This window comes from Perca flavescens, chromosome 1 (assembly GCF_004354835.1).
Source record: "Perca flavescens isolate YP-PL-M2 chromosome 1, PFLA_1.0, whole genome shotgun sequence".
Classification (NCBI taxonomy): domain Eukaryota; kingdom Metazoa; phylum Chordata; class Actinopteri; order Perciformes; family Percidae; genus Perca; species Perca flavescens.
In genome coordinates this window covers 17217851-17242232 of record NC_041331.1, presented here as the reverse complement: position 1 = coordinate 17242232, position 24382 = coordinate 17217851, and the positions used below count along the sequence as shown (strand labels likewise).

General features: G+C 39.4%; 2 protein-coding genes across 4 annotated transcripts; both read right to left on the bottom strand.

Annotated features, from left to right (window-relative positions):
• Positions 1–78: 78 nt before the first annotated feature.
• On the bottom strand, positions 79–16965 carry pir (pirin). 2 transcript variants are annotated; one of them, XM_028582899.1, is made up of 10 exons: positions 16774–16965; positions 13967–14094; positions 13773–13865; positions 10729–10809; positions 8008–8214; positions 6314–6398; positions 5016–5060; positions 1769–1851; positions 725–791; positions 79–583 (listed from the first exon to the last, which is right to left on the bottom strand). In XM_028582899.1, exons 2-10 carry the CDS (start codon positions 14057–14059, stop codon positions 465–467), a joined length of 873 nt encoding a protein of 290 aa, XP_028438700.1. In that variant the 5' UTR covers positions 14060–14094; positions 16774–16965; the 3' UTR covers positions 79–464. The 2 variants fall into 2 exon arrangements, with proteins under 2 accessions (XP_028438700.1, XP_028438690.1); XM_028582889.1 differs by having other exon boundaries at positions 16778–16965.
• A 722-nt stretch (positions 16966–17687) lies between these two features.
• LOC114560524 (uncharacterized) lies at positions 17688–23638 on the bottom strand. Of its 2 annotated transcripts, none has more exons than XM_028585962.1 (10): positions 23532–23638; positions 22756–22989; positions 20504–20697; positions 20190–20405; positions 19309–19696; positions 18914–19047; positions 18571–18810; positions 18290–18451; positions 18093–18182; positions 17688–18012 (listed from the first exon to the last, which is right to left on the bottom strand). In XM_028585962.1, exons 2-10 carry the CDS (start codon positions 22958–22960, stop codon positions 17842–17844), a joined length of 1800 nt encoding a protein of 599 aa, XP_028441763.1. In that variant the 5' UTR covers positions 22961–22989; positions 23532–23638; the 3' UTR covers positions 17688–17841. The 2 variants fall into 2 exon arrangements, with proteins under 2 accessions (XP_028441763.1, XP_028441773.1); XM_028585972.1 differs by having other exon boundaries at positions 17689–18012; positions 22756–22960.
• Between the last annotated feature and the right edge of the window lie 744 nt (positions 23639–24382).

The following is a 24382-nucleotide window of genomic DNA, read 5'->3' as shown; positions in this document are numbered from 1 at the left end:
AAAAAAGTGGTCTGTGCAAGTTTTGGGAGCAGGATAAATTATGTTAATGTGGTGCATAAGTGTGTCATCAAACATTAAAACGTTTTGTAAAACCTTTATACTTAATAGTTTATAATAACAACGCAAGAATGTCCTAACAGCTCTGCTACTGTGTTATTTCAAACAGCAGAAGGAAAATGTAAAAGCTTAAATTTAACAAGGTGAGTGGAGAGCAGTTAGAAACACTTTTTCCCTAAAATCTATATTTTACAAGGTAGAAGGGGTTAACTACTACTGGGCAAACAACGGGACATGTAACAAGTTAACATAGGTGCTGGAAAGTAGTTACTGTGCGATAGACAAGTACGGAACATTTCATGGGGGGAAAAATACCCATGTTTCAAAACAGCAAAACAAATATCTCTTTAAATATGCTTCTATAGCATTAAACAACTAAGGCTAACATTTCTACCAAGGTGTAGTGTTCAGAAAGAGTTGCTGATTTTTGATTTCCAGTTTTTTGCCCTTTCAAAGCCATTTCTGCCAGTCTGGTAGTCCCTGATAGCCTGTCCGATCTCTTCCTCTGTGGTCATTACAAACGGACCTGAAGGGCACACACAACATTGGAAAGTATTACATTACAGTTCTTGATTAAGTTTGCGACTTCTTAAACCCATCTAAGCATTTCTTATGTGCAGTGACTTGTTTTGTATTCATCTCGGAGGGAATAACACCAATGACGTACCGTGCTGTACCACAGGCTCTTTGATTGGTTTTCCAGCGATCAGCACAAAATGGGAAACTTCAGAGCCCTGAGGAGGAAATACGAAGCAGTGCTTTCATCTTTGTCTGTATGTGAAGTGGTCGGACTTTCATTTGTAATTTCAAAATTACTGGTTCCCAACCTAGGGATCGGGACCCCCCCGTTAGGTCCCAAGATAAATCGGTGGGGTCAAAGAAGAATCACATATTAAACAATCTGAGAAGGAAATCCTTAAAACAAAGAGGTCTGGATCAAATCAGTGTTGCATAAAAACCAGCTGAATTAAAAGTTGAATAAATCGGATTAATTTGGGAACGTCAAACAAACAAGAGTGCTCTGACTATTAAGATTTAACCCTTGTGTTGACTTAGGGTCAAATTGACCCGTTTTCAATTTTTGTTTTATATCAGAATATATGGGACATAGAAATAAGCGCTGAAAATGTAAAGAAGAAAAATTTTACAATTTAAAATGTTGGAAAAAGCAAAAACAAACTGTGAAAAAAAGGCGTCAAAAACGTCTTGTTTTTTTTCCAAGGTTGACAGGAAGACAACACAAGGGTTAAGTTAGAAAGATTTTTTCAGAAAGTTATACCAAATGTGAAGTGGAAGAAAAGATAGACAGGTAATGCTCATCAAACAAAATTAGTGAAAGCCCAGGCTGTGTTTCCCAACTCCATGACACTGAGAAGTCCATGACTAAAAACAAAGATCCTCCTTTAAAAGATAATGTACGGTTCTGAATGTTGGCCAGAAACCAAAGCTGATATGAAAAGGATCAAGGGAATCCACAGTGGCTACCTGAGAAGGACATATGGCTTCTTTAAAATCTTGGAACAGAGGAGGGAACCTCAGCATGTTGCAAAGAATAAGAAACAATAGAGGAAACTCATTGTGTTCCACATGGGAAGAAGAGTAAGTAACTCATCAAACAAACTGATCAGTAAAATACTAAATTTGAAGAACGGCGTGAAATATTTTGACATTATGGAAACTGCTCTTGATCCAAAGAACTTAAGTTCCTCACCTCGTTTTTAACTTTGACGCAGTCTCCATCTCCAAACACCACAGTGTGATGAGGCTCCACCTTCTGCTGCTCCTCATCTGGGCCTTGAAAATTAGAAAAAGTTCAGTATTGTCCTTCAAGCAAAGCTGGAACCCTTCACGTCCCATGATTTTCTAACGATACAGGGATGTCTTTTTTCATCTTTCCTTCATAGTGACATTAAAGATGCCGTAGGTAGGATTGCGAAGATCCAGGACTTAGCCAAAAGATTTGAAGATCGACAATTTCTCAAACCCTCCCCCCTTTCTGCTAAAGCCCCAAACGCTCTCCTAAGCCCCTCCCCCCACAAGGGAGAATGAATGCGTGCGCATGAGCAGTAATTGACACACAGTAAGACACTCTCCCTGGCCTTGATTGGTGCATCTGAACAGGGAGCTGTGCATTTTTGCAAATTGCACTACAGGCTGTAGGTGGTGCCAGAGAAGCTGGATTTTTTTTAATTACCTGCTTCATGTAGTTCTACTGGAACATAGGGTCAGTTTCAGCAAAAATGACAGAAAGTTAGTTTTATAAGTAGGGTTGGGTACCGAAACTCGGTGCCAATAGGGAACCGGTGCCGACGTAAACGGTAGTAACGAGACCAAATAAGAACGAAAGTTTCGGTGCCTGACTTTACACTACACCTGACAGCATGTAACGTTAGCCTACCTTTAGCTAGCAGCTGGATTAATCACGGTTAAAATGCTGACAGCTAACGTTAAACAGTGTAAAGTGTGACTGTATTTCACTGTGGAGGACTTCAACAGTGGGATGTAACAGTCTGCTCTGCAGCGCAGCAGCTGCCGTTGTCGCAATTCATAGATATACAGTATGTTTATATGTTCGGAATTAAACAACACAGACGGTGCGTTCACTTGCAGCTGCCATTGTCGGAATTAAACAACACAGATTCACTTAAAACTGGTAGCCTCGTGGTGCATTGACAGTAATTGTAAAATACCCTTTTCCCATCTGGGGTTCAACAGCAATTTACTGGTAAAATAAGTTATTGTTATAGTTATTACGTTATTATGAAATCTTTAATTTTGACCATGGCCTTAGCAATAAACAAGTCACTGACTGTTGTTTACTACCCTTTTTTTTTTTTTTTTTTTTTTTTTTACTTTATTGCAAAGTACCGGTTCAGGCACCGGCACCGTTTTAAAAGTATCGATTTAGCACCGGAATCGAAAAAAAACCAAACGAGACCCAACCTTATTTATAAGGCTTATTTACTGCATCTTTAAAGAAGAAAGTGTAAACCCACCACTTCAATTCAATCATGCGTGATTACTGCACATTATTACTGTTAATTCTAATGACAGTGAAATGTTTAGCTGGGACAGTTTTTCACATTCAATTCTAAGTCATGTTGGGAAAAAGACACAAAATAAATTAGGAGGATTAATGACGTGTGTGGTCTCTGAGCTCTTTTTGAAGTATTTCTGAAAACTATCTATGTTAATCTTATGTATAACTGAATCTATGACTTCTGGGAGTAGTAGTGCCTCATTGGGGAAAACAAAAAAAACTTTAGTCTTGATGGTAAATTAAGAGGAACATGAGGTTAACCTGTTGTGCATCATAGTAATAGTTTTTTACAAATTATTTTAGGTTACCACAAGTGCGGCATAACACTGCGAATTAAAGAGAAATACAGGCACCTGCATGTTTCAGACATTTTGACCGGTTTACTGTACTTACACACTGACACTAAACGCTAAGAGAGCCAGACACTTCACTTGCGGTCGATGCATTCATCGAAGCCAGCTGGTCCTGATTGGGCCAGACTCCATGTAGAGTTGGAGACTAGAGATTCAAATAACTTCTTTAATCTTTGCAGCCAATTTCATCCTCTCGTGTCATCAAAACATCTGCCAGCATTTACAACCAGTCTGAGAGATCCTGCAGTGTAACAATGTAGAGTAATCAAATCACATTGGAATGTGATGAAATTAAATATTTAAAAAGGGGAATTTGGACTGAAAACAACAGGTTTCAACAAACCAAGAAAGCCTCTGAAAATGAGTTCACTGTCTGAAAGGGTTTGTTCTCATGCAATGGGAATTCCCTGATCACACAAGTTTGTCCATTAAACAGGAAATACAGCATTTCACAGTATAATGTCAAGCAACACTGTTACAACAGGGCAACGTGTGGGCTAGGGGGTTGATATGGAGCCAAACTCTAAGATGGTCATATTTTATACACAGTTGCACAATGAGGTTGGTTCTTTGTTGCGACTGGATTGAGATCACACACATATTTGTAACGTAGATTTGGCAGCAGGAAGGTAAGTTAGGTTGTGATTAAACACACTGAAGCGCGCACATATCCAACTAAAGAATGTTAATATCACCCCGTTTATTAGCGATTTATCCTTCTCCTTATATACTCAGCAAAAAAAGAAACGTCCTCTCACTTTCAACTGCTTTTATTTTCAGCCAACTTAACATGCGTAAAACTTTGTATGACCATAACAAAATTCAACTACTAAGAACTAAACTGAACAACGTTTCACAGACATGTGACTAACAGAAATGGAAAAATGTGTCCCTGAACAAAGGATGGTCAAAATCAAAAGTTGCAGAACGTTACAGGGAAGACATCCTCCTCCCTCATGTTCCTGCAGGCTCATCCTGACACGACCCTCCAGCATGATAATGCCACCAGCCATTTCCTGAGCCCGGATCTCAATCCCATTGAGCACGTCTGGGACCTGTTGGATCGGAGGGTAAGGGTGAGAACCATGCCCCTCAGAAATGTTCAGGAACTTGCAGGTGCCTTGGTGGAAGAGTGGGGTAACATCTCACAACAAGAACTGGCAAACCTGGTGCAGTCCACGAGGAGGAGATGCACTGCAGTACTTAATGCAGCTGGTGGCCACACCAGATTCTGACTGTGACTTTTGATTTTGACCATCCTTTGTTCAGGGACACGTTTTTCCATTTCTGTTAGTCACATGTCTGTGAAACATTCTTCAGTTTAGTTCTTAGTAGTTGAATTTTTTTTATGTTCATACAAAGTTTTACGCATGTTAAGTTGGCTGAAAATAAAAGCAGTGTGAAAGTGAGAGGACATTTCTTTTTTTGCTGAGTTTATTTAACTGAAGTGTTGGACAACATGAGACAGGTAATGTACTATATGTATTCATAGGGGAAATAAAGTTCAAATAAAGAGTGTACAGTGGGTCTTTCTTTTAGTAAAACATTAACCAGACAAAACTCACCAACATGAATGGATCCTGAGAGTGTGTAGATGAATGTAGTCCATCCTGTCAAACACAGAAATATTATTTATTAGGTATTTGTGTAAATAGTGTAGTTGGTGAACCATTTCTCTGCTCTTAAACCAGGAATAAATAAATGTTGGCCACTTGCGGACGGCAGAAACAAGTTGTGAACACAATAACTGATAGCATCACCTTATTTACACACCCAGTAGTTACGGAGAAACATTACCATAGCTCTGTGGTACCGTCCACCAGACATGAAAGTGGTATCAATCTAACTCATCTAATTGAGTCCAATTTATACTTTTTGCATCTGGGTGGCCACAAGTGTGCATGATGTAAATGTTGTCATCTGCCCAAAATGTATGTCTCTGCAAACCGTACACAGCAACAAACGCACAAACATGTCCCTGTTTGCAAACACCCAATGTAGTATGAAACAGAATATTGGTGTGTGGTCATCATTTTAAACATTTGAACAAGATGAGAACAGTCTCTTGTTCTCTCTCTGATAAAATTCTGTACACATTTCTCTTAGTGCAAACCATAGTGTGAACCTTATACTGACCTAGATCCTTCTGAATGGAACCTGTTAAATGCACAATACAGTACTCTTACTATTAATAGTGTTGCAAAATATGATTGCACTGTGTCTCTAAATTTTATGAACACCGGCACTGTGACAATTACAGGATAATGGTAAATACTGAAATGTAAGCACACGTTAGAATGAGGGTAGCTATCTTAAAGGTACATTGTGGAGTTTTTGGTAAGTAACACCAAATGTAAACTTAACTGAAACTTTGTTTACAAGAAGAAAAGTGCACTTTTTGCTAACATTTGCTAACTTTAGCCACCAAAAGCTATTGCTCATACCAGACAAAGCAAGGCTGTAGCAGCAAAACCCCCGAGTATGTTGAATTTAACAAGGGTTTGCTTTATTAATTATAAATTAAACGTTTCATTTGCAAAGAGAAGATAGTGTGATTTCTATTTAGTCTTGCTTTAATTCATAATTTCTTTTGTTTTGTTTTGTTACGTTCCCAAGATTCAGTCAGTTTCGTTTCCTGCCACAAGAGGACAGGGACGTCTTATGGCATGGACACTTCAGAGTACATCTGTGTACTTCCTGGAAGTACACAGAAAAAAATGAGAAGGGATGGCTGAAGAGCAGACTAATGGAACTAGGATATACCTTTGTGTAAGCATCCTTACAGACCATTAACAGGCACTTTTGCTATTAAAAAAACAATTACAGACACACTATGGTGCATCTAGAAAAGCTGTTCTCCTACCTGAGGGGACTGGCTGCACATGCAGGGCGCCTGTCTGCAGCCTGAAGTCCAGGTACAAGGTCGGTGTCCTTGTGTAGACTTTAGACTATAGGGAAAAAAAAGACACACAGCACACACGCATGCACGCCCGCACACACACACACACACACACACACACACACACACACACACACAGGATAAAAAAGAAAACACATTAATGCAAACTTTGAAATAGTGACAATTGTGTACAACTTCAGGACCATCTGCACTGCCGTTCCCTGCAAATGGGTTGTGAACAATAAATGATAGCTGCATTGTTTTGTTGCTACCCACATCGTCTTGACCACCTACTAATAATCTCATGGTTTGTCAGATATTCAAAGTCAGAACTTATTAGAAGTTCCATGGTATACACTTCTTGCACTAAACAGCTTAGTGTATCATTGTTTGTGCGTTTTTATTTATATATTTATTTTATATCATGACCGATGATGATGATGACAAAAAAGAAACGCTCAGCAATGTGGCTTTGCAAATAGGAAACGTGCGTGAGAAAGTGAGCAAAGTTAAGGAAATGAAAGCACCTATGCTTTTCTTTTGAGTTCTTAGTTCTTGTTTTGTGCAGCAACTATTATTGTCTAATGTCAACTATTATTATTTGTTAAAACAATACATACAGGGAGGGCATTATTTTCAGGACTTATCTGCACAACTGTAGGACAAGTAACTTGAAATGTAATCAATTAGCCACATTAGTTACATATTGAAAAGTAATTACACTTTACTACTATACTAATTACTTACCAGCAAAAGTAACAAGTTACATTACTTTTGCATTCCTTGGGTTAATGGCCCAGCTCTGTTTTGTGTGACTTTACATAACTTCAAAGCTTCACATGTAGAAATAGAAAACAAGACATTGTGGTAATCCTTTGAACAACTCATTACTAATCACACAGCTGTGGCGACAGATTACTAGTAATCACATTTTAACTTAAAGCTCAACGCTATGTCAAGTTTCTTTGTTCTGATTGGTTTCCAGTTCTATCCAATTGCATCCAGCATTTTGGTCTATGGTTGTTGATAATGCCCCTTGGCTATCAAAAATGAACTGAGTGGTTTGAGACCAATTATGTCAATGTCAGGCTACATAAAATCAGGGTTAAATTGAGTTTAAACCATTATCAATAAGAAACCCAAATTATGAGCCTTATACAGAATGAAAATGCAGTAGAAGAATCCAAATTAAAAGTTTTGTTGTTTTTACTTTTAGAGGAGGAGGAGGCTACTTGAGTTCAATGACCCAGAGGTTTAAATGCCAGACCACAACTTGGGAGTGTCTCATCATGCCCTGCAGTAACTCCGCGCACGCACGCACGTCAATACTTGTCAGTTTTTTAAGCATCCAGAAATTGAGCAATCACCATGAGATCAACAGCTAGCAGGATGGTAAACATACAGTTTCAAAGTGATCTTCGGTCTGTGGCTTGATTTAATGATGCTACAGTGACATCACAACCTTGTGGGTGAATTATGAACACACACACACACACACACACACACACACACACACACACACACACACACACACACACACACACACACACACACACACACACACACACACACACACACACACACACACACACACACACACACACACACACACACACACACACACACACACACACACACACACACACACACACACACACCTTTGCTCCTAAAGCTTCTCCAGATATCACAGCAACTGTAACTCCTCCCTGGCTGGGTTTGGGGATCTCTGAGCCTTTAAGCTCCTGGTACGCCGGTTCCACCATCTTGTCTTGTCTCGGCAGGTTCACCCACAGCTGTAAGCCCACCACGGGCTCCTCTGACACAGGCATCTCAGCATGGACCACCCCCTGTCCTGCAGTCATCCACTGGTGGACAATGAGACATATTTCAATTATACCAAAGACACAATCACAAATGGCCCACATGTGCTGAGGTTGTTAACACTATTTGTTGAGTCCATAACACTGTATTTGTTTTTTGTATTAAATAAACAGAGGTGGGGAGGGATTTGTTAACCACTCATGTGGCGCCGCACGAGGAATGGCACTGTGGATCAGCTGGCATGGTCCAGATTGTAGCTTTATATTTTGTGTACACTTATGTGATAAATAAATAAATAATTAAATGAATAATGAAATATAACTACAGTTGGCTGCTGAACAGCACCCTTTTCAATGCAAGCAGCTGCCACATCCTTCTTACCACACTTGTTTGCCTATTTGTATCTTACAGGTTTAATCTTCAGACAGAATCATTATGTGTTGTATGTTAAATGTAAAGCTGTATTCTTCAACACTGAGATTACAGTCTAGAAGCAGTTACATGCACCGCACGTCAGCAGAACACTTGAAAATGAATAAACTGCAGGTCAGTTTTCAGAAGATGGTGAAATAAATGCAAACCACTTAATCATCCTTTGAAAAATGTCCAGCAGTAGTATACCGCAGGGACGATTTGTAGGGCTGCTATAATGCAAAAACAAGAGAGATAAAAGATGATTTTCAGAAAAATATAGACACGTTTTGATAGGCTTCTGAATATAATAATATAATAAATACGTTCTAAAACGTAGAGCTGGTTTCAGGTAGTGATTCGAAAACAAACTGGATGAATGAAATTAAGTTTAGTTGAACAGCTTCTGCTTCATCTTTAGTTGAGCTGGAAATTTCCGCTCTCAAGCTAAGGTTTAATGAAACTGGCTGCTGATCACTCATCCGTGACTGTTCATCATGCTGCTTCTTTTATTGTTGTGTGCTGGGAGGATATCTAGAAACCAAGGAAATAGAGGCAGTACAGATCTGTGTGGTGTTTGAAATTAGATTAATCAGTGGTTCAAATAAAATCTTAAACATCTCATGGTGTCCTGATAAAAGATGGACATTGTGTATTAAAATATGAAGATATGCATTCATTTCAAACTTTGAGACAGCTTGTTATATAAGTATGCTTATACCAAGTGCATTATGGGTAACTTTTTAAGCAACAGTTGTTTCTTTCAGCTACGTTTCTTTGCACAGAAAATCTGTCATTTTAAAATATTGATGTAAAACAAATGTAGTAAGTCAGATTTGTTTCTTTTCTAAAGTGGATGTATACAGATCTGGAAATAAGTCAAACATTAGCTAAAAATTATTCTTGAACATTTTCATTGCCATCTTCACTGCTTCCTTAACTGCTTTAATCTGAGACAGTGCGTGAGCTTTCCCTGAAGGAGAGGCAGGCGGCTTTTTGAGCATCTGCAGCTCTAACGTGACGTCCAAGCCTACAGAGGGTGCACATGGTGGGTTACAGCAAATTCAGCTGAACTGACTGAACCTCTGCTGCAGTTAGAAGCTCTGAGTCAGCAGCCTGTGTGTGTGTGTGTGTGTGTTGTGTGTCTTTACTACTTTAAAAACACAGGAAACAACCCACAGGGCATGATATCCAATTAGTGTGAGTGCAAAACATTATAATGCATATGCAAGGCCTTAAGCCTCGTTCTGCTCTTATAGTTTCATTTACGTCAATAAAAAGTGAACTGAAAGCTTCTGATTCAAGGTCATGACCGGCTTCAAATCTACCACATTTACTATTGGAGCATTAGACTGACAGATCACAGAGAAGATAGATTCCACTCTCATGTCTATGCGGTAAATATGAAGCTCCAGTCAGCAACTGGTTAGCTTAGCTTAGCATAAAGACTGGAAACAGGGAGAAACGTATAGCTCACCAATTAATATGTTATATCTCCAAACCAAAGTATGACCCGTTGTGGTTTTATGGGCCGGAATATTTTTTTTTTTGCCGTGCACAGTCAACCTCCAGGAGTCTTGTCGTCACCAAGACGTTGCTTGGCAATTTAGCGCCCTACTGTCATGAGAAGAGAATCTACAGCCAGCAGGAGGTTATCTTAGCATTAGCTTAGCTTAGTATTAAGGTCGGAAACACAGGGACAGCTAGCCTGGCTCTGTTGAAAAGGCATATAACCACATGTCAAATGGCAAATTGTTGTTTTTATACTCTACTTACCATTTTTGTACAAATTAAACAAACAAGACATCATTCGTAAGTTGTAGAGGTGCTGGTGCGCAGATTTTGTTACCTTTGGACAGAGTCAGGTTAGCCGGTTGCCCCTGTTTCCAGTCTTTGAGCTAAGCTAAGATAACCGACCATCCATCCATCTTCAACCGCTTATCCGGGGTCGGGTCGCAGGGGCAGCAGCTCCAGCAGGGGACCCCAAACTTCCCTAGCTAGCTAACTGTTTGTAGCTTTACATTTAATGTACAAACAAGAGAGCGGTTTCAATATTTTCATCTAACTCTAAGCAAATATGCATCACTCAACCCAAAATGTCGAACTATTCCTTTAAAAAGTTTTCAAAAAAGAAAGTTTTGCAGTACTTGCAGATCTCCAGCTTTCAGTCGTCCTGAATGGCCACAGAAGTCTTCATGGGCCGTGACGCCTTCTAAAACATATGTAACCTGTTTGAGGAAAGATGCAAACATATCATTAGGAGCCTCATATTACCTCATACTAATGAATCAAAAAGAAATAATGTAAAGAATGTGGGCATTTTTTACATTTATTTAATTTTATTTAACCCTTAGATGCTTATTTGACACAAAGTAATGACCTTTCTTTGCATTAAGTGAGTTATATAGTTCCAGGTTTCACTAACTCAGGCCAGGAGCTTATAAACGAGTGCTGCTTTGACACTAAAAGCACCTGTGCTCAGACTGGACAGGAAGAGAAGTAGGCTACTGAGCGATGGGTCACCGGTTCAAAGCGGAACATCTGTGTATGGGAGGAAATCTCCTACCCCTGCAGTGAGCTGCCTGTGATCTGTCGCCACAGCTGTGTGATTTCAAAAGTCATGCGAGTGTGAGCAAACACACCTGTTGAAAGGCATGCTGGGTGTAGCCTAGGCCTGGCCATCCGCACCGGGAGATTTAAGTTGCATCTGCCAACTCAAATATACTTGGAAGAATGTCTGGCCATCTAAGGACATATGTGGGTTTTTTAAAGTTTGATACAACCTGCCACATTACTGCTAATGCATAGTACAAAGTTTAACCGTAATTACAAATTCCTTGTTTAATTATTTATTTATTAGCGCTGCCACCTCTTAGTTGATTAGTCGACTAATCGGTCGTTTTGGTCTTAGTCGACTAAGATTTTTTATGCTTATTCATGCTTAATTACTCATTTCCAAGAAACTTATGAGCACATTTATGGTAAACACAAGATGTAAATTGGTGCTTTTGCAGGATTAATTGTGGAGAAACTCAGTTTTACAGATGGTTAATTAACTACATTTATATTGTGCTTTTCTAGTCTTAACCACCTCTCAAAGCGCACAGCTCTGTCAATTAAATCAACTAATCGATTAGTCGACAATATTGTACAAGTGTTAGTCGACTAACAATTTCTTTAGTTGAGGAAAGCCCTATTTATTTATTTATTTATTTATTTATAGCAGCTTTAAAGTAAAGATGATCTTAATAAATAAGTTACAACCAGCTTTCAAACATTGTGTATATTGCAAGGGTGTGAAAAATCTAGCTGCAGCTGTATCGGCACACATATTTAGAAGCTGTTTATTTGATGAAAAGGTTCTTTCCATTATCATTCTTGTCGTCAGTTACATCTCTGTCAATTAAATAATTAATTACTCATTTTCAGTACTACACTAAAGTCAAATATGAAATAAAGATAGCAAACAAACGACAAACTGCAGGGAAGGAAAGGAGGGAAATTGGAAGCTGTGGGTTCTGAACTGCATTACTAGGTTTTAAATATGTAATTAAACACTGAAGCCATGCCTACTTTATTAAATTGTCATGAAACGTAGAGAAAGCTGTGGCAATAATAGCAGAGAGTTGTAGAAGAGATTTTGTGTTGGTATATGAGGAGCATTTTTTGCTATTGCATGAGTATTGGACCTCTCAGTTCTCAGAAAACAGGGACAGACAACTTTGGTGGAGACAGAATACATTCATTTCAAATACCAAGAAGATTAAAACCCCACAAAACCAAGGACGGTTCAACAAAAACACATCAAAGAAAATTCCTCTCTTTCAAAATAGGGAAATTTTGTTGTTGTCATATTAAACTTTTTCAACCGAAAGCTTTCTGGGCTTAATATAAGCTCAGGCGGACTTAACAGAACCAGTAGATGTTATATCTCTGAAATCTCTGGCTTGTGTGTTTTTTTAATCTATAAACCTAAATCAACATTTGTGGAAGGCAAAGTAGTACAGTAACTTTCTGGGCACTGGCCAGCTGTCGCCACCTTGTGGTCAAAGTAGGAAGTTCAGCCCTCAGTGAGCCTGTTGATCCTGGGCATTGTCCTGGGCTTCTACTATTTCAACCAGTAATAATACTAAAATAAAAATATTATAATGTTATAACATTATAATATATAATAGAGGCCGCCAATTTATTGTTAACTACTTTTTTGAATGTTTTCTTCCCCCAAAATAAAAAAATGTCTAAAATTATACAGTCCATTAACATGACACCAAAAAGTATTAGCAAAGATTTAAATCGGCATATTCGTGAAAAAACAACAACTTCATTGATGATAAGCCTACAGGAAAGGTATCCACTATGGTAGCCATCCACAGATACAGTTAAGCTTCTGGATTCACTGTGCCTTCCACATGATGATATATGAATATGTAAATAGAAGCTTAGTAATGTAGGGCACCATAAAAAGGAATGTGTATAGGTTTTAGGCCACCCTACATGTTATTGTAGGCCCAGTTTATTATGCAACTAAATTTTATACAATATAAATGTAGTAGGGGGGTCCCTGCTCGTCTCTATTTCAGGTTAGGGGTCCTTGGCCTAAAAACGGTTGAGCATACGACACCCGCTATCCTTGGACCCTCGATTCAGAAGGAAAAACTCCCCAAAAAACCTCTTTAACAGGGAAAAAAATGGATTATAAACGAATTACAATTAATCAATTATTATATTTTTTTCTGTAAATAGATTAATTGACTAATTGTTTCATCTGTAGTTAAACATTTTGTATTTATACTAATTTAAATTGATCTTGTACATTTCTGGATCATTTAAAATTGAATGTGGTATTTCGTAAAAGGTGTTTGTAATGATGATGTTGTTTATATGCTAAATACCGCTACATACTGATACGTACGTGCGTATACTTTACAGGGCTAATCAGTGGACTGTATGTAAGGACACCAGAAACAACCTCAGACACCCTGAAGAAGGCCAGACAGCTGAAATTGTTTGGCAGGGTGAAAACAAACTTGTCCTGGAGGAAAGAGGAACATTTGCTATAAGGCAACAAAAAATAATTTGTGTTCCTCCCATGTTGCTGGCTTCAACCCTTTGCATTTAACTTTCTCTAGCTCCTATTTGGTGCCACACTAAATAGTTTGGAAAGGCTAAAATGAAAGTCAAATATTCTTACTGTCTCAAATCCCCGGTGAGGATGGTCTGGAAAACCTGCTGGCTTGCTCACTCTGAACTCATCCAACATCAGGAAAGGATCCAGGTTTCTTAGCTGGGAAATGTACAGTGTTAAATTACAGTGGCGGTGGTTATGTTGAGTTCTTAGTAAGTAGGTTTGACAGTCAAACAACATTAACACGTTGAGAAACTTACCTCTTTTCTACCGATGCTCCTGCGGACACGAGCACCGACTCCCTCCGACTGTTCCACACTCAGAACTGTCTTTTCCACCCTCCTCACAATCATTGTGCCGGGAAAGGATTCACTAGTCACTGCAAAAACTTTAAATATACTTTAATGTCAATAAAAGAACAATGGTTTGTTTTCAGGCAACATATCCAGTGTTCTTTTTTTCAAATCAAATGTCTTTAAAACAGCTTGAACACTAGAGGAAATGTCATGTCTTTTGATATTAATGATTCTGACAAGTTTGTCATACATAGCAGAATTAATACAGGTGATCCACTATGGGTCATATATAGGCTACATCACATTAAATGTCCTTCTCACTCACCGACTCTTATTCAGTGCAACCTACAGGTTCCCAGCATGCAGTGGGTAAAAGGCAGAGAAAGATTCACATGTGCCCAGTTACATAAAACTTCTCTTTATTATTTCCTAAATATCTCAAATCGAAGTAGGCTACACGTTATTGGTTTCAAAAGCAAAATTGTATCTTTATTGCAATTCAAACTGCCACAGTTGTTTTAACCGTTTCTTTATAAAAGTAGCCTATATCTTGTAAAAGATTGATAAAAAAAAAAAAAAGAAAAGAAAATGACAAAAACTGGACTAAGGAAGAGAAACCTGTTGGAAGCAAGGCCGGATTTACCACCGGGCCGATTGGGCCGGTGCCCGGGGTCCTCCGACCTCTAGGGGGCCTCCAAGACCCCACTAACTGTGTGGCCTCATCCTTTTTTTTTTTTCATTTATTTAAAATTAAATTAAATTAAAATTAATTAATCAGTGTGTGTTTGTGTGTATGTGTGTTAACAATAATTTAGTTGCACACAAAAATGTATTATGATCAGTTTTTTGCTGTCGGCTGTCTGATTACTACGAGTCAGGTTACCGCGGAAACGGTTGATAGCGGCAAGCCAGGCGGTGGAGGATAGAGTGAAAGAGAGGATAGGACATCAACAAAACAAACAACATGGATAAAAAACGGTGGAGCCACAAAACGGAAAGCTAAAAGGGAGAAGGTAGCAGAGAGGATTTAATTAGGAGTAATATTCCAACCATCTCAACTTTTTTCGTAAGTCGGCTCGACGCTAATAAAGAACCTGGCGACGCCTGCGGTGATGCTAGCGATGAGGAGTTTAGCATCATAACATCCAGCCTGGCTATTTCAGATGAACAATTAGAACAACATCAGCACCCTGAGCATCAGCAGCGGGACATGACAGAGAACCACAGCCCGGCTGGAGTGACAGATGGATGTGTGAGGAGGGTGACAGAGGAGGGTGACAGAGTGCAGTTATAGATGGTGAAGCATCCTGATGGTGTAGATGTGTGAGGAGGGAGACAGAGTGCAGTTATAGATGGTGAAGCAAAAGTTGTGCAATGTTTTGAAGAGGAATTTGGGACCGATGATGATCGTGTCAATTTGTCACAGTTAAGTTTGAGAAAGTTGGTTTGCATCCATGATTTAATTTCACTGAGGCCAATGGTCAAAGTGGAGTGAGTTGCCGTGGTGATGGATTTGGTGGAGATGTAGAGCTGAACATCAGCAATGGCGTTATTGTCAGGTGTCATTACATGTCAGGAAATTATGACAGAATAAAACAGTTGCCATACATTAAGTTGTGCAACTTAAATTTGAGAACTACATTTCACGCTGAGAGTGAGCTGTATAGGCCTATACGTATATAAGTTATACTCAACCTATTTTCATTCATATATTTGATTACAATGTGACAAACACAGCTCTGTTACCATTAGGCTAGCAGATTGTTGACCATCTGTTTCTCCATGAAGGGGAGAGACAGTGAGAGAGAGAGTAAAACAGGTGCTCAACAATCAGCTGTTTTTCCAAAGTCAGCTCTTTAGATCAAATTGTGGTCACCACTACGTTTTTTTCTTGCCTTTGTTTTTGGTGTGATTTACTAGTGTTGGGTTGGCTCAGTGGAAGAGACGAGTAGACTGGATGTTTTCTGTTGAGATTAGCATTGATGTTGTGCTATTGTGGGAAGCTAGACTGTACAGACATGACTGTAGTTATTCTTAGTTATGTTATTAGGCTGTATTTTCATTTTCATTTCATTTTCATTGTTGTAGTTTCCATTTTGTCCTTTGTTTTATAGAGTCACAATTAACATCACAAGAAATGGAGTTGGACAGCTTACTTTCACTGTTTATAAAAGTGTAGATGCTGTGTGAGTTTGGGCCACGAGTTCTGAGAGGGGGGGCCTCCAAGATTTTGTGCCCAGGGGCCTCTGCTTTCTGGTTGGAAGGATAGTCCCAACATCAAATAATGCAAAGTAACATTATGATGATAAAATAACCGAAAAAGGTCACGCAATCAGTGGTTTCTCGGTATCAAAATACTCTTCCTGATAAATCAGCTGAGCGGATCAGCTGCTCGTCAGCTGATGTCAGGGCTGCTCATGACGGCTTTCTCGATATTCATTTAAAAAAAAAAGACTTGTTCATATCCGTCCCAAACGCTCCCCGCTCTGTGTGCAGGAATCCATCTGTTCACTTCACCTCGATCTGGCCTCTGATATCAGATCATACAGTCGTCTAGGCTACCTCCTCATTATGTTGTGGAGTGTGTAGCCTAGCCTACTATGTCCACACTATTCAAAATGAAGGCTTTAGGTACACTCCTGCACGGGGACAATTTAATATCTGCCTGTTTTATTAGGCTATGTTTTCATTGTGATAGCTGCAGCCTGACACGAACACTTTATCACGTTTTAACATCCCCGCCAACGTTGAACATTGTAAAACACACTCACCTACCTGAAAGTATTTAAGAGAACAAGTCCCGATACTGTTCTGGTTGTTTTGACTGTTTTAATACCGATATCTGAAAGACTTTCGTTCTCAAGCGTATGGTTTGTTGTTGTGACTACAGCCCTCTTCACCACACGTAGCCTAGCTACAATGCGGAAGTCAGTTAGGAGGCGTGGCTAAAGATATTTCCACAGTGTGAGCGACAGGTGAGTAGCTGGAAATAATTGAGCATGCGTACAAATATGTTTTTACAAGTTAAGTTTCCCATCCCCCAAATGATACATTTGCGGGTACTTGTGGACCAACTCATCTCTGACAGATTGGTGAGGGGAGTGATAGTATTAGACTTAGACTTCTCTTTATTGATCCCTTTGGGATTACTCCCGCAAGGAAATTAGATTTCCAGCAGCAGATTTTAGCATCTTACAAAACACTCTTTAAATAGAAAAAAATACAGTATAAGAATAACAATAAACTTTTATCTAAATATTTTTACAAAAATAAACAAACAGTAAAACAACAATAAAACTACAGATAAATAAAGATAGATATATAGGACTGTGTATGGTCATGTAATATTGATTTATTTAAAATGTATTATTATTATTATTGTGAAATTAGTGTTCATAAACGAGTATGGTCTTTCAACAAGTGTCATGTGGTGCCACCCCCCTCCTCCCCCCCACTGGTTGTGAATGGTTGGTGGCCCAAGTGCCCTTATGGATAATCTGGGCATGGTTTTAAGGATAATATTCATATAATAATATTAACTCTCGAGTATACACTTTTTTAATGCCATACAATATTTGCTTACATGATATAAACACTGATATCCAAGTGTTATGTAATTTCATATTTGTGAATATAGACCTACCTTAATAAAAACGACTGATTGGGATGAACATGTGTTTATTTAAAATACAATTGCTGTTACCCTCCAAAAAAGTGAGTTTTACAGGTTTCACTGCAGTTATTTAAGTGCAATCCATTTCATCAAGGCCACATAGTACAACAAGAATATTAGACTGCTCACACACGTGCATCTCAGTTCTTCGGGCTATATTGTAAAGTTAAAGCCATAAAAGGCCTTGCATCTGTTTAATATATTCTTCAGTTTTAGATTTCTCCCCACTCAGTTCAGAAGCCTCTGCATTGTCCTGTTGCTGACGCCGTATGATGTCTTTGGCGATTCGCATGCTGGCAGCCTGTCCGCCGGCCAGGTTGACTGCATGAGGTCCAACCTGTGTGTGGGGAAAATAATGGTACAGATTGTTGTTGAGACCTATATTTTTGTAACCTAAATACCCCAAATAATACCTACCTGAAGAGCAGTGTACTGCCCCATCAGGTAGAGCGGGCACCCTTCTGCCCACTGTAAGCTTTCTGATATGCACGGCCAACCGTCTATCACCTTCATGGAGGGACAAGCCGGACACATTTTATGCACATATTATCTATTAGTGTCGCCTTTTTCAGGTTACATCATGAAAAATTAATACATTTGCATATCCAACCCACCTGAATGGGGAATTCCTTCATCACCTCAGAAAGCAACGGGTCCTGTTTGACATCAAGTTTGCAGCCGGTGGCGAGCCAGATCATATCTCCAGTCCAGTGGTCCCCTGTGCTGAGGGAGAGACTCCACGCCTGGCCCCTGTAGCACCAGCTTGCCTCACTCACCTGGACAGTTGCATGCATTCAGATAAAAAAAACAAAAAACATTCACGTACCTCACCACATCTCATCTCAATCACTAAACCCTCAACCTTACACCCTGTGGGATGCACATGCGCCATTACCTGACAGTATGTCTTCACGTCCACCTGTCCAGTCAGGATGAAAGGCTGTAAGTGGATGTAGGCCTCCGGGGTGACGGCACCTCCTTTCCTCGCCTGGCGAATCATAGCCAGTCGTTTGTGGAGACTCCGTTCATTATAGAACTGCCGCAGGTAAGCTTGGCCATCCATCTTGATGCCGTGCTCCACGTGGGAGTAACGACCCACCAGGCTCTCCACGTCGCCCACATCAAACTGCTTTAACTGCAGAAGAAACCACGAGGACTGATTGTTTGGTTGGAGGCAGACAGACAGGTATGTCGACAGTCATGGTTGGTCTACATGCAGTTTCACACTGTCACTAGACCTGGAGGTGCTTCCTCATGACCCATGTCACCTGGCTGGCACCTTGCTGCAGGGCAATTGAGACCACATGAGCGCTGGTCAGACCTCCACCAACTACCATTACTCTCTGCCCTGTTTCACACACTACACACAATTCTACACACACATACGCATACAGTACAGTACTTGTAAAAGAACGTTTTGCAGTGAGGATGGGGGTCAAATAGCCTCTGAAGTCTGCAGAAGCACGGAAGGTGAAAGCAAAGTATTATTGAATATTCTGACAAAAACACTGGCAACGGCACATGACATTTTATACCAATTATCCTCCTGGACAAATGCTTAAACATTGTTTTCCTGCAAAGCTTTTCTGTATTATTGAGATATTACATAAGCCTTATAGGAAATCTGACTCACCTTGAGTGGGAAAAGTCTCTTTCTGTCGCTGATTATCTGTGTCTTTGAGTTTTTGCTGAGCAGTTGGGAGGTTGTGCATGAGGTGCACTGTGTGTTGCAAACGCTCCTCTGGGTAACGCTCTGCAATGCTTTTCACCCACTGAGGGATGTTTGCCATCTGGGCACGGGTTGGACCTGTCGCCATAATGACCTGGCAGGCTTTTAGGATGACGCCATCTTGAAGTTGGACTTGAAAATACTTCACTTTCTTCCTTTCAGTCCCTCTCATGGCCTCACCCTCTTTTATCCAGTCAGCCTCTTCTTTCACCTCTCCCTTGTCCTCAATCACAGGCGTGATGTGCTCCACTGTTCCCTTCACCAGCACCTTGTCCAAGTTGCATCTCTTGACCTGCTTGTTCAGAATCATTAAATCAGGAAATAGCAATGCTCAGAATGAGGTGCTCGTGCTGCTTGAAGGACAATGTTGGCATTAGTTCATGTTTTCCAGTTTAGACCGAAACCAACAATGTGTTTGTCCATCCCTCAATACTTTCCCTGCCCTGTGTGCGGTACTGAGCCAATATCCCCTTCGTTTCTACTGAATACATAAATCTTTACAAAAGAGTCACAGATATATAGTTTTTTTATGTCATTTTGGAGGCAATATAAAGCCATTGTTTAATATATTGTTTAATACAAGCATGTAATTATATGTTCTTTCTATATTTTTAAATATTCAACTCCAAAGTTAGTTAAACTACAACATGGGTTATTTAGATGCAGATTTGCATGCTTTTGGGTACCTCTTTATTCAGTTAAGTAACATTGTAACATCAGTGTAACATTAAACATACAATGCGGAACAGACACACCCATACACACACTTATATACGGTGTCCTACCTGATCTTTAAAGAAATCCACACTAAGTTTGGTTCCTGGCAGACTGAAGGATAAACTCTTCTTGAGTGTTGAGGTGATGTTGAGACGTTTTTTCTCCTTCCTGCCGAGCCTCGTGTCATTGAAAAAAGCATTTTTGTCCAGAATATAAACCTGGTCTGGAAGACTGTAAAGCTCCGCTGAACGACCAGACTTTAAAACAAACTCCTGCAGCGCTTTCTGACAAAGAAAACACACACGCACGTGCTTATTTACGATCACATTGTAAAAGCACTTCCCTTGCTTCTACTTCAGGAGAGGAAATTGTGTGTGTTTACCTTATTGAGAGGGTCTGTGTGCACCAGTGTGTGTGAGCGCAGATGAGGGATGTTCAGAGCTGTGAACTGGCTCTCCCACAGAGTGGTCCACTCACCATAGGAATCTACCACTCGGAGATTCAGCAGTGGGCAATTGATCCTCTCTGATATCGTTGACTTTGCTAGTCGATCCTCCAGTGTCAGGCCTGCAGAGACTACACACAAACCACATAAAAACTGACCTGTAAGGCCACATACTGTAGGGAGCAACAAAGGTTTGTTTGCGGTTTGTCATATGTCAAAATGAAGAAGTAGGCTACTAACAAGACAAGGGCCATTTAGTTTGTGTTTCATTCGGTTTTATTGTTAGCTTGGTTCCTGGTTTCAGAGCTCTAGTTCACCGCCTCCATCTCAGACTGCAATTCAAATTTAATGAATGAAAGAAGTATATATAAATAGAATTTACACTTTATTAATCCTGCAAGGGAAATTACAATGTTTCATTCAGTCTAACTATACCTAATGCTAATGCTAAGCATTTCATACAAAATCAAAATTAGGCCTACATTAGAAATTTATAAGAAAATTAAATTATTATTATTAGTATTAAGGCATTAAAAAAGTGGTGAAAAAAACCCAACCCTCTCAAAAGTTAAAACTCAAGTTAACTTTATACGCAACCCGACGTGGACGTACCGGAGATCAGACAAAACACAATGAAGACGCAAATGGGCCATTTACAGTAGGTATGTGACGCTAATCGCCGCAACGACTGATTTTGTGTGAATGCAGCTTAAGACTTATTAAGTTAAAATGATTTGAGACAAAGTCTAAATAATGAGAAAGACTTACTAAGTTATCAATTTTGTGACTAAATCATAATTTTAATTATAATTTATATTATTCAGCATCCTTTTACACACACACACACACACACACACACACACACACACACACACACACACACACACACACAAGCAGCAGCAGATTGTAGGATATAACGTAACAAAGAGACAACATTGCTCATTACTAATAAAATACAATAAATTAATAGTTCTGCAGACCAAATACAGAAATAAAAAGGCAGCAGACCTGTATTGCTACTATTTATTTAATATATGTTTAGCCACTGGGACAAAGCTGTTTCTGTATTGCTTAGTTGTACTTTCTACCTGATGGTAGGAGCTGAAATTCACTATGTAAAATGTGGAAGTGGTCTTTCAAAATAGTAAAGCTATCCTTTGTAACTGTTTAGAATACAGGGATTCTGGGTTGAGCGGTGGCTTTCCCATCAGCTTACTGGACCACTTCACAATTTGATTCAGACGGTTCCTATTTTTAAGATTTTTAAGTTCCCAAACCATAACACCTGGCAAAAACACAAAACTGATTCAATAAAAGCATGATGAAATAGGCTCATCAAGGTTCTGTCAATGTGGAGGGTGGACAGTTTTTTCAGGCAAAACAATCGCTGGTTTCCCTTTTTATACACAGCGTCACAGTTTGCCTCAAAAGTCAGTTTGCTGTCAATGATCGTTCCAAAATATTAGTAGGCTTGAATTTTGAGTTGAGTTGTGAGAAACTAATAAGAAACGATGACTTACTACTTCAAGATATGAAATATATGAGATAATAATTGACTTCAATTGACTCGGTTTATGAGATAATAACTAGAAATTATGACTTTTTTTATAGGAGATACTAATTTAAAAATAGGGCTTCACCTAACGATTGTTTTCATTATCGATTAATCTGTCAATTACATAATTAATAGTTTGGCCAATAAAGACGTGTCAAAAAACACAAACAAATATTTATCAGAATCTTCCAGAACCCAAATTAACATCTTCGAAAAAGCTTGTTTTGTCCGATCAACAATCTAAAACCCCAAAATACTGTAAATTTACTGTAACGTCATTGTAGCTTTGCCATTTTAGCCTTTGGAAGCTCCTCCCTCAGTCTGTCAGGTCTGCTGAATCTCTGGACAGTTTTTTTTTTTTAACATTCTTTATTTAAAATTATGCATATAAAAACAAAGCAAAACAATACTTTTAGGACAAAATAATCTCTGGACTGTTTTAAACGTTTTTTAAAAACCCACCTTTAGACATTATCCTTTGTGTGAAGGGTTACTTACTTAGAGAAGAGCAGTGAATCCTCACAATTTAGAAACTATGTTTGACAATTTTTGTCACAATGTATGATAATCAGTCAAAATGATCAAATTGTATCTCATAATTATGATTTAGTGAATAAAATCAAGCACACGGTACCAGCTGTCGCCCTCCTCTTCTTGCCACTGCGGCGTTTGTTGTTGGATGTTTCTGGGTTTGTCTGAGGCCTTGGAGGGTCCGAGAGGGAGCGGGGCAAGTCATGTCCGGGTTCTGAATTTGGATCAGGGTCAGGGTTTGATAGCAAGCTAGCTAGGGTCAAGGCATGAGGGCCAGCCCCTATTATTAACACATCCAGTATCACCATCTGAAACACACACACACACAAAGACAATTCTGACAGGACAGTGTTGTGTAGAAACAGTTAGAAACCAGCATGGGAAACTTAGTAGTACTTTCAAAGCCTGTTTACTTACTTAAACTGTAACATGTCACTCTCACTAAATGGTGGTTTACTTTTATAGATCAGCAGATAGTTAAAAGATGGTTTACAATGACAAGAGCTTGCATCTGATCTTGGCCAGCTGTCATTTTGCCAGATTTTGTGCCATCTGCAGGGATTCGAACTGGCTACTAGTTCGCTTCTCTAATTTCTGGGCTCCTCTCTATAAGTTGTTCCTAAGACTCAAAACTATAGATTTCAATTTCAAACAACACAGTGTGACCAAGCTCCATCTGATAAGTTGAACTGACTTGAACTTTTAACTGTTTATCATCCAATGCCCACACCAGTGTTAAAACAAGTGGACTGCACAGCAGAGGTCAACATTACTCAACACCTTCTTCAGCTGCTACAATGATTAATTTTTTTCTCAGCAGTCAGACACACACATCATGCAGAATATACAGTACAGTGGATGTTCAGTGCATTACAGTACCTGGTTGAGTTTGGATTGTCAACTTGTGCCAGTTTCTGAGACGGTGGAAATAGTGCTGCAGTGCAGTCGTAGACCTGAAAGTTTACGACCTGAAGGTTTGCGACAGTGGCGTGTGCTTCTCATGTAACTCAATCCACCTCAGCGTCTACAGATTTAGCTGACTTCACTGGCTCGACAGGGAACGCTGGAAATAGCTTCAGTGTGTGTGTGTGTGTGTGTGTGTGTGTGTGTGTGCTTGTATAAGTTTAGTAAAACAACTGGTCCCAATATGAAAACATGAATTGTTGCAGCACATAGACTACTGTAACAAAACCTATTTTCTTTCTCTTGTTTTCCTTTATTTAACCAGGTAAAAGTCTCATTGAGATAAAAAAAAATATCTTAAAAAACAACACAAACAACGAGGCAACTGTGATATGCTAGAAAGGAGTTGAAATAACGTCTAGTTAACGGAAAAGTTTGACATTTTGGGCAATACTCGTTTGAACTCTTTCTACTTTCTCTTTTTTTCTCAGTTTTTTTCTGAGAATTTGATGAGAAGATCAATAACACTCTCATACAGTATCCGTCCTGCAGCTACATCTACCAACTTACCATGACAACAACCAACAACAACAACAACCAAGACTCAGTCAAGCCAAGAAATAGTCCAGCTCATAACCCCCCCGAAAAAACAATTCAGTTTTTGTATGCATTAAACAAACAAAGTATACATGTTCATTAGTTAGCTGGTAGAGGTCATCAGAGGTGCTGAAAGCCAGATTTGTGTTATCTTTGGGCAGACCCAGGCTAGTTGTCTCCCCCTGTTTACAGTCTTAGTGCTAAGCTAAGCTAACTAGCTGCTGGCTGGA

What these genes read in the sequence shown, in the direction of transcription:
- pir (XM_028582899.1), bottom strand. Translation starts at nt 14,059, where the DNA reads ATGATTGTGAGGAGGGTGGAAAAGACAGTTCTGAGTGTGGAACAGTCG. An exon ending in GAGAAGCTTTAGGAGCAAAG is followed by an intron (nt 6,399 to 8,007) that starts GTGTGTGTGTGT and finishes TTTTCCCTATAG; the next exon opens with TCTAAAGTCTACACAAGGAC. An exon ending in TGTGCAGCCAGTCCCCTCAG is followed by an intron (nt 5,061 to 6,313) that starts GTAGGAGAACAG and finishes TGTGTTTGACAG; the next exon opens with GATGGACTACATTCATCTAC.
- LOC114560524 (XM_028585962.1), bottom strand. Translation starts at nt 22,960, where the DNA reads ATGGTGATACTGGATGTGTTAATAATAGGGGCTGGCCCTCATGCCTTG. An exon ending in TCATGAGGAAGCACCTCCAG is followed by an intron (nt 18,811 to 18,913) that starts GTCTAGTGACAG and finishes TTTCTTCTGCAG; the next exon opens with TTAAAGCAGTTTGATGTGGG. An exon ending in TGAAGGAATTCCCCATTCAG is followed by an intron (nt 18,183 to 18,289) that starts GTGGGTTGGATA and finishes CCCTCCATGAAG; the next exon opens with GTGATAGACGGTTGGCCGTG.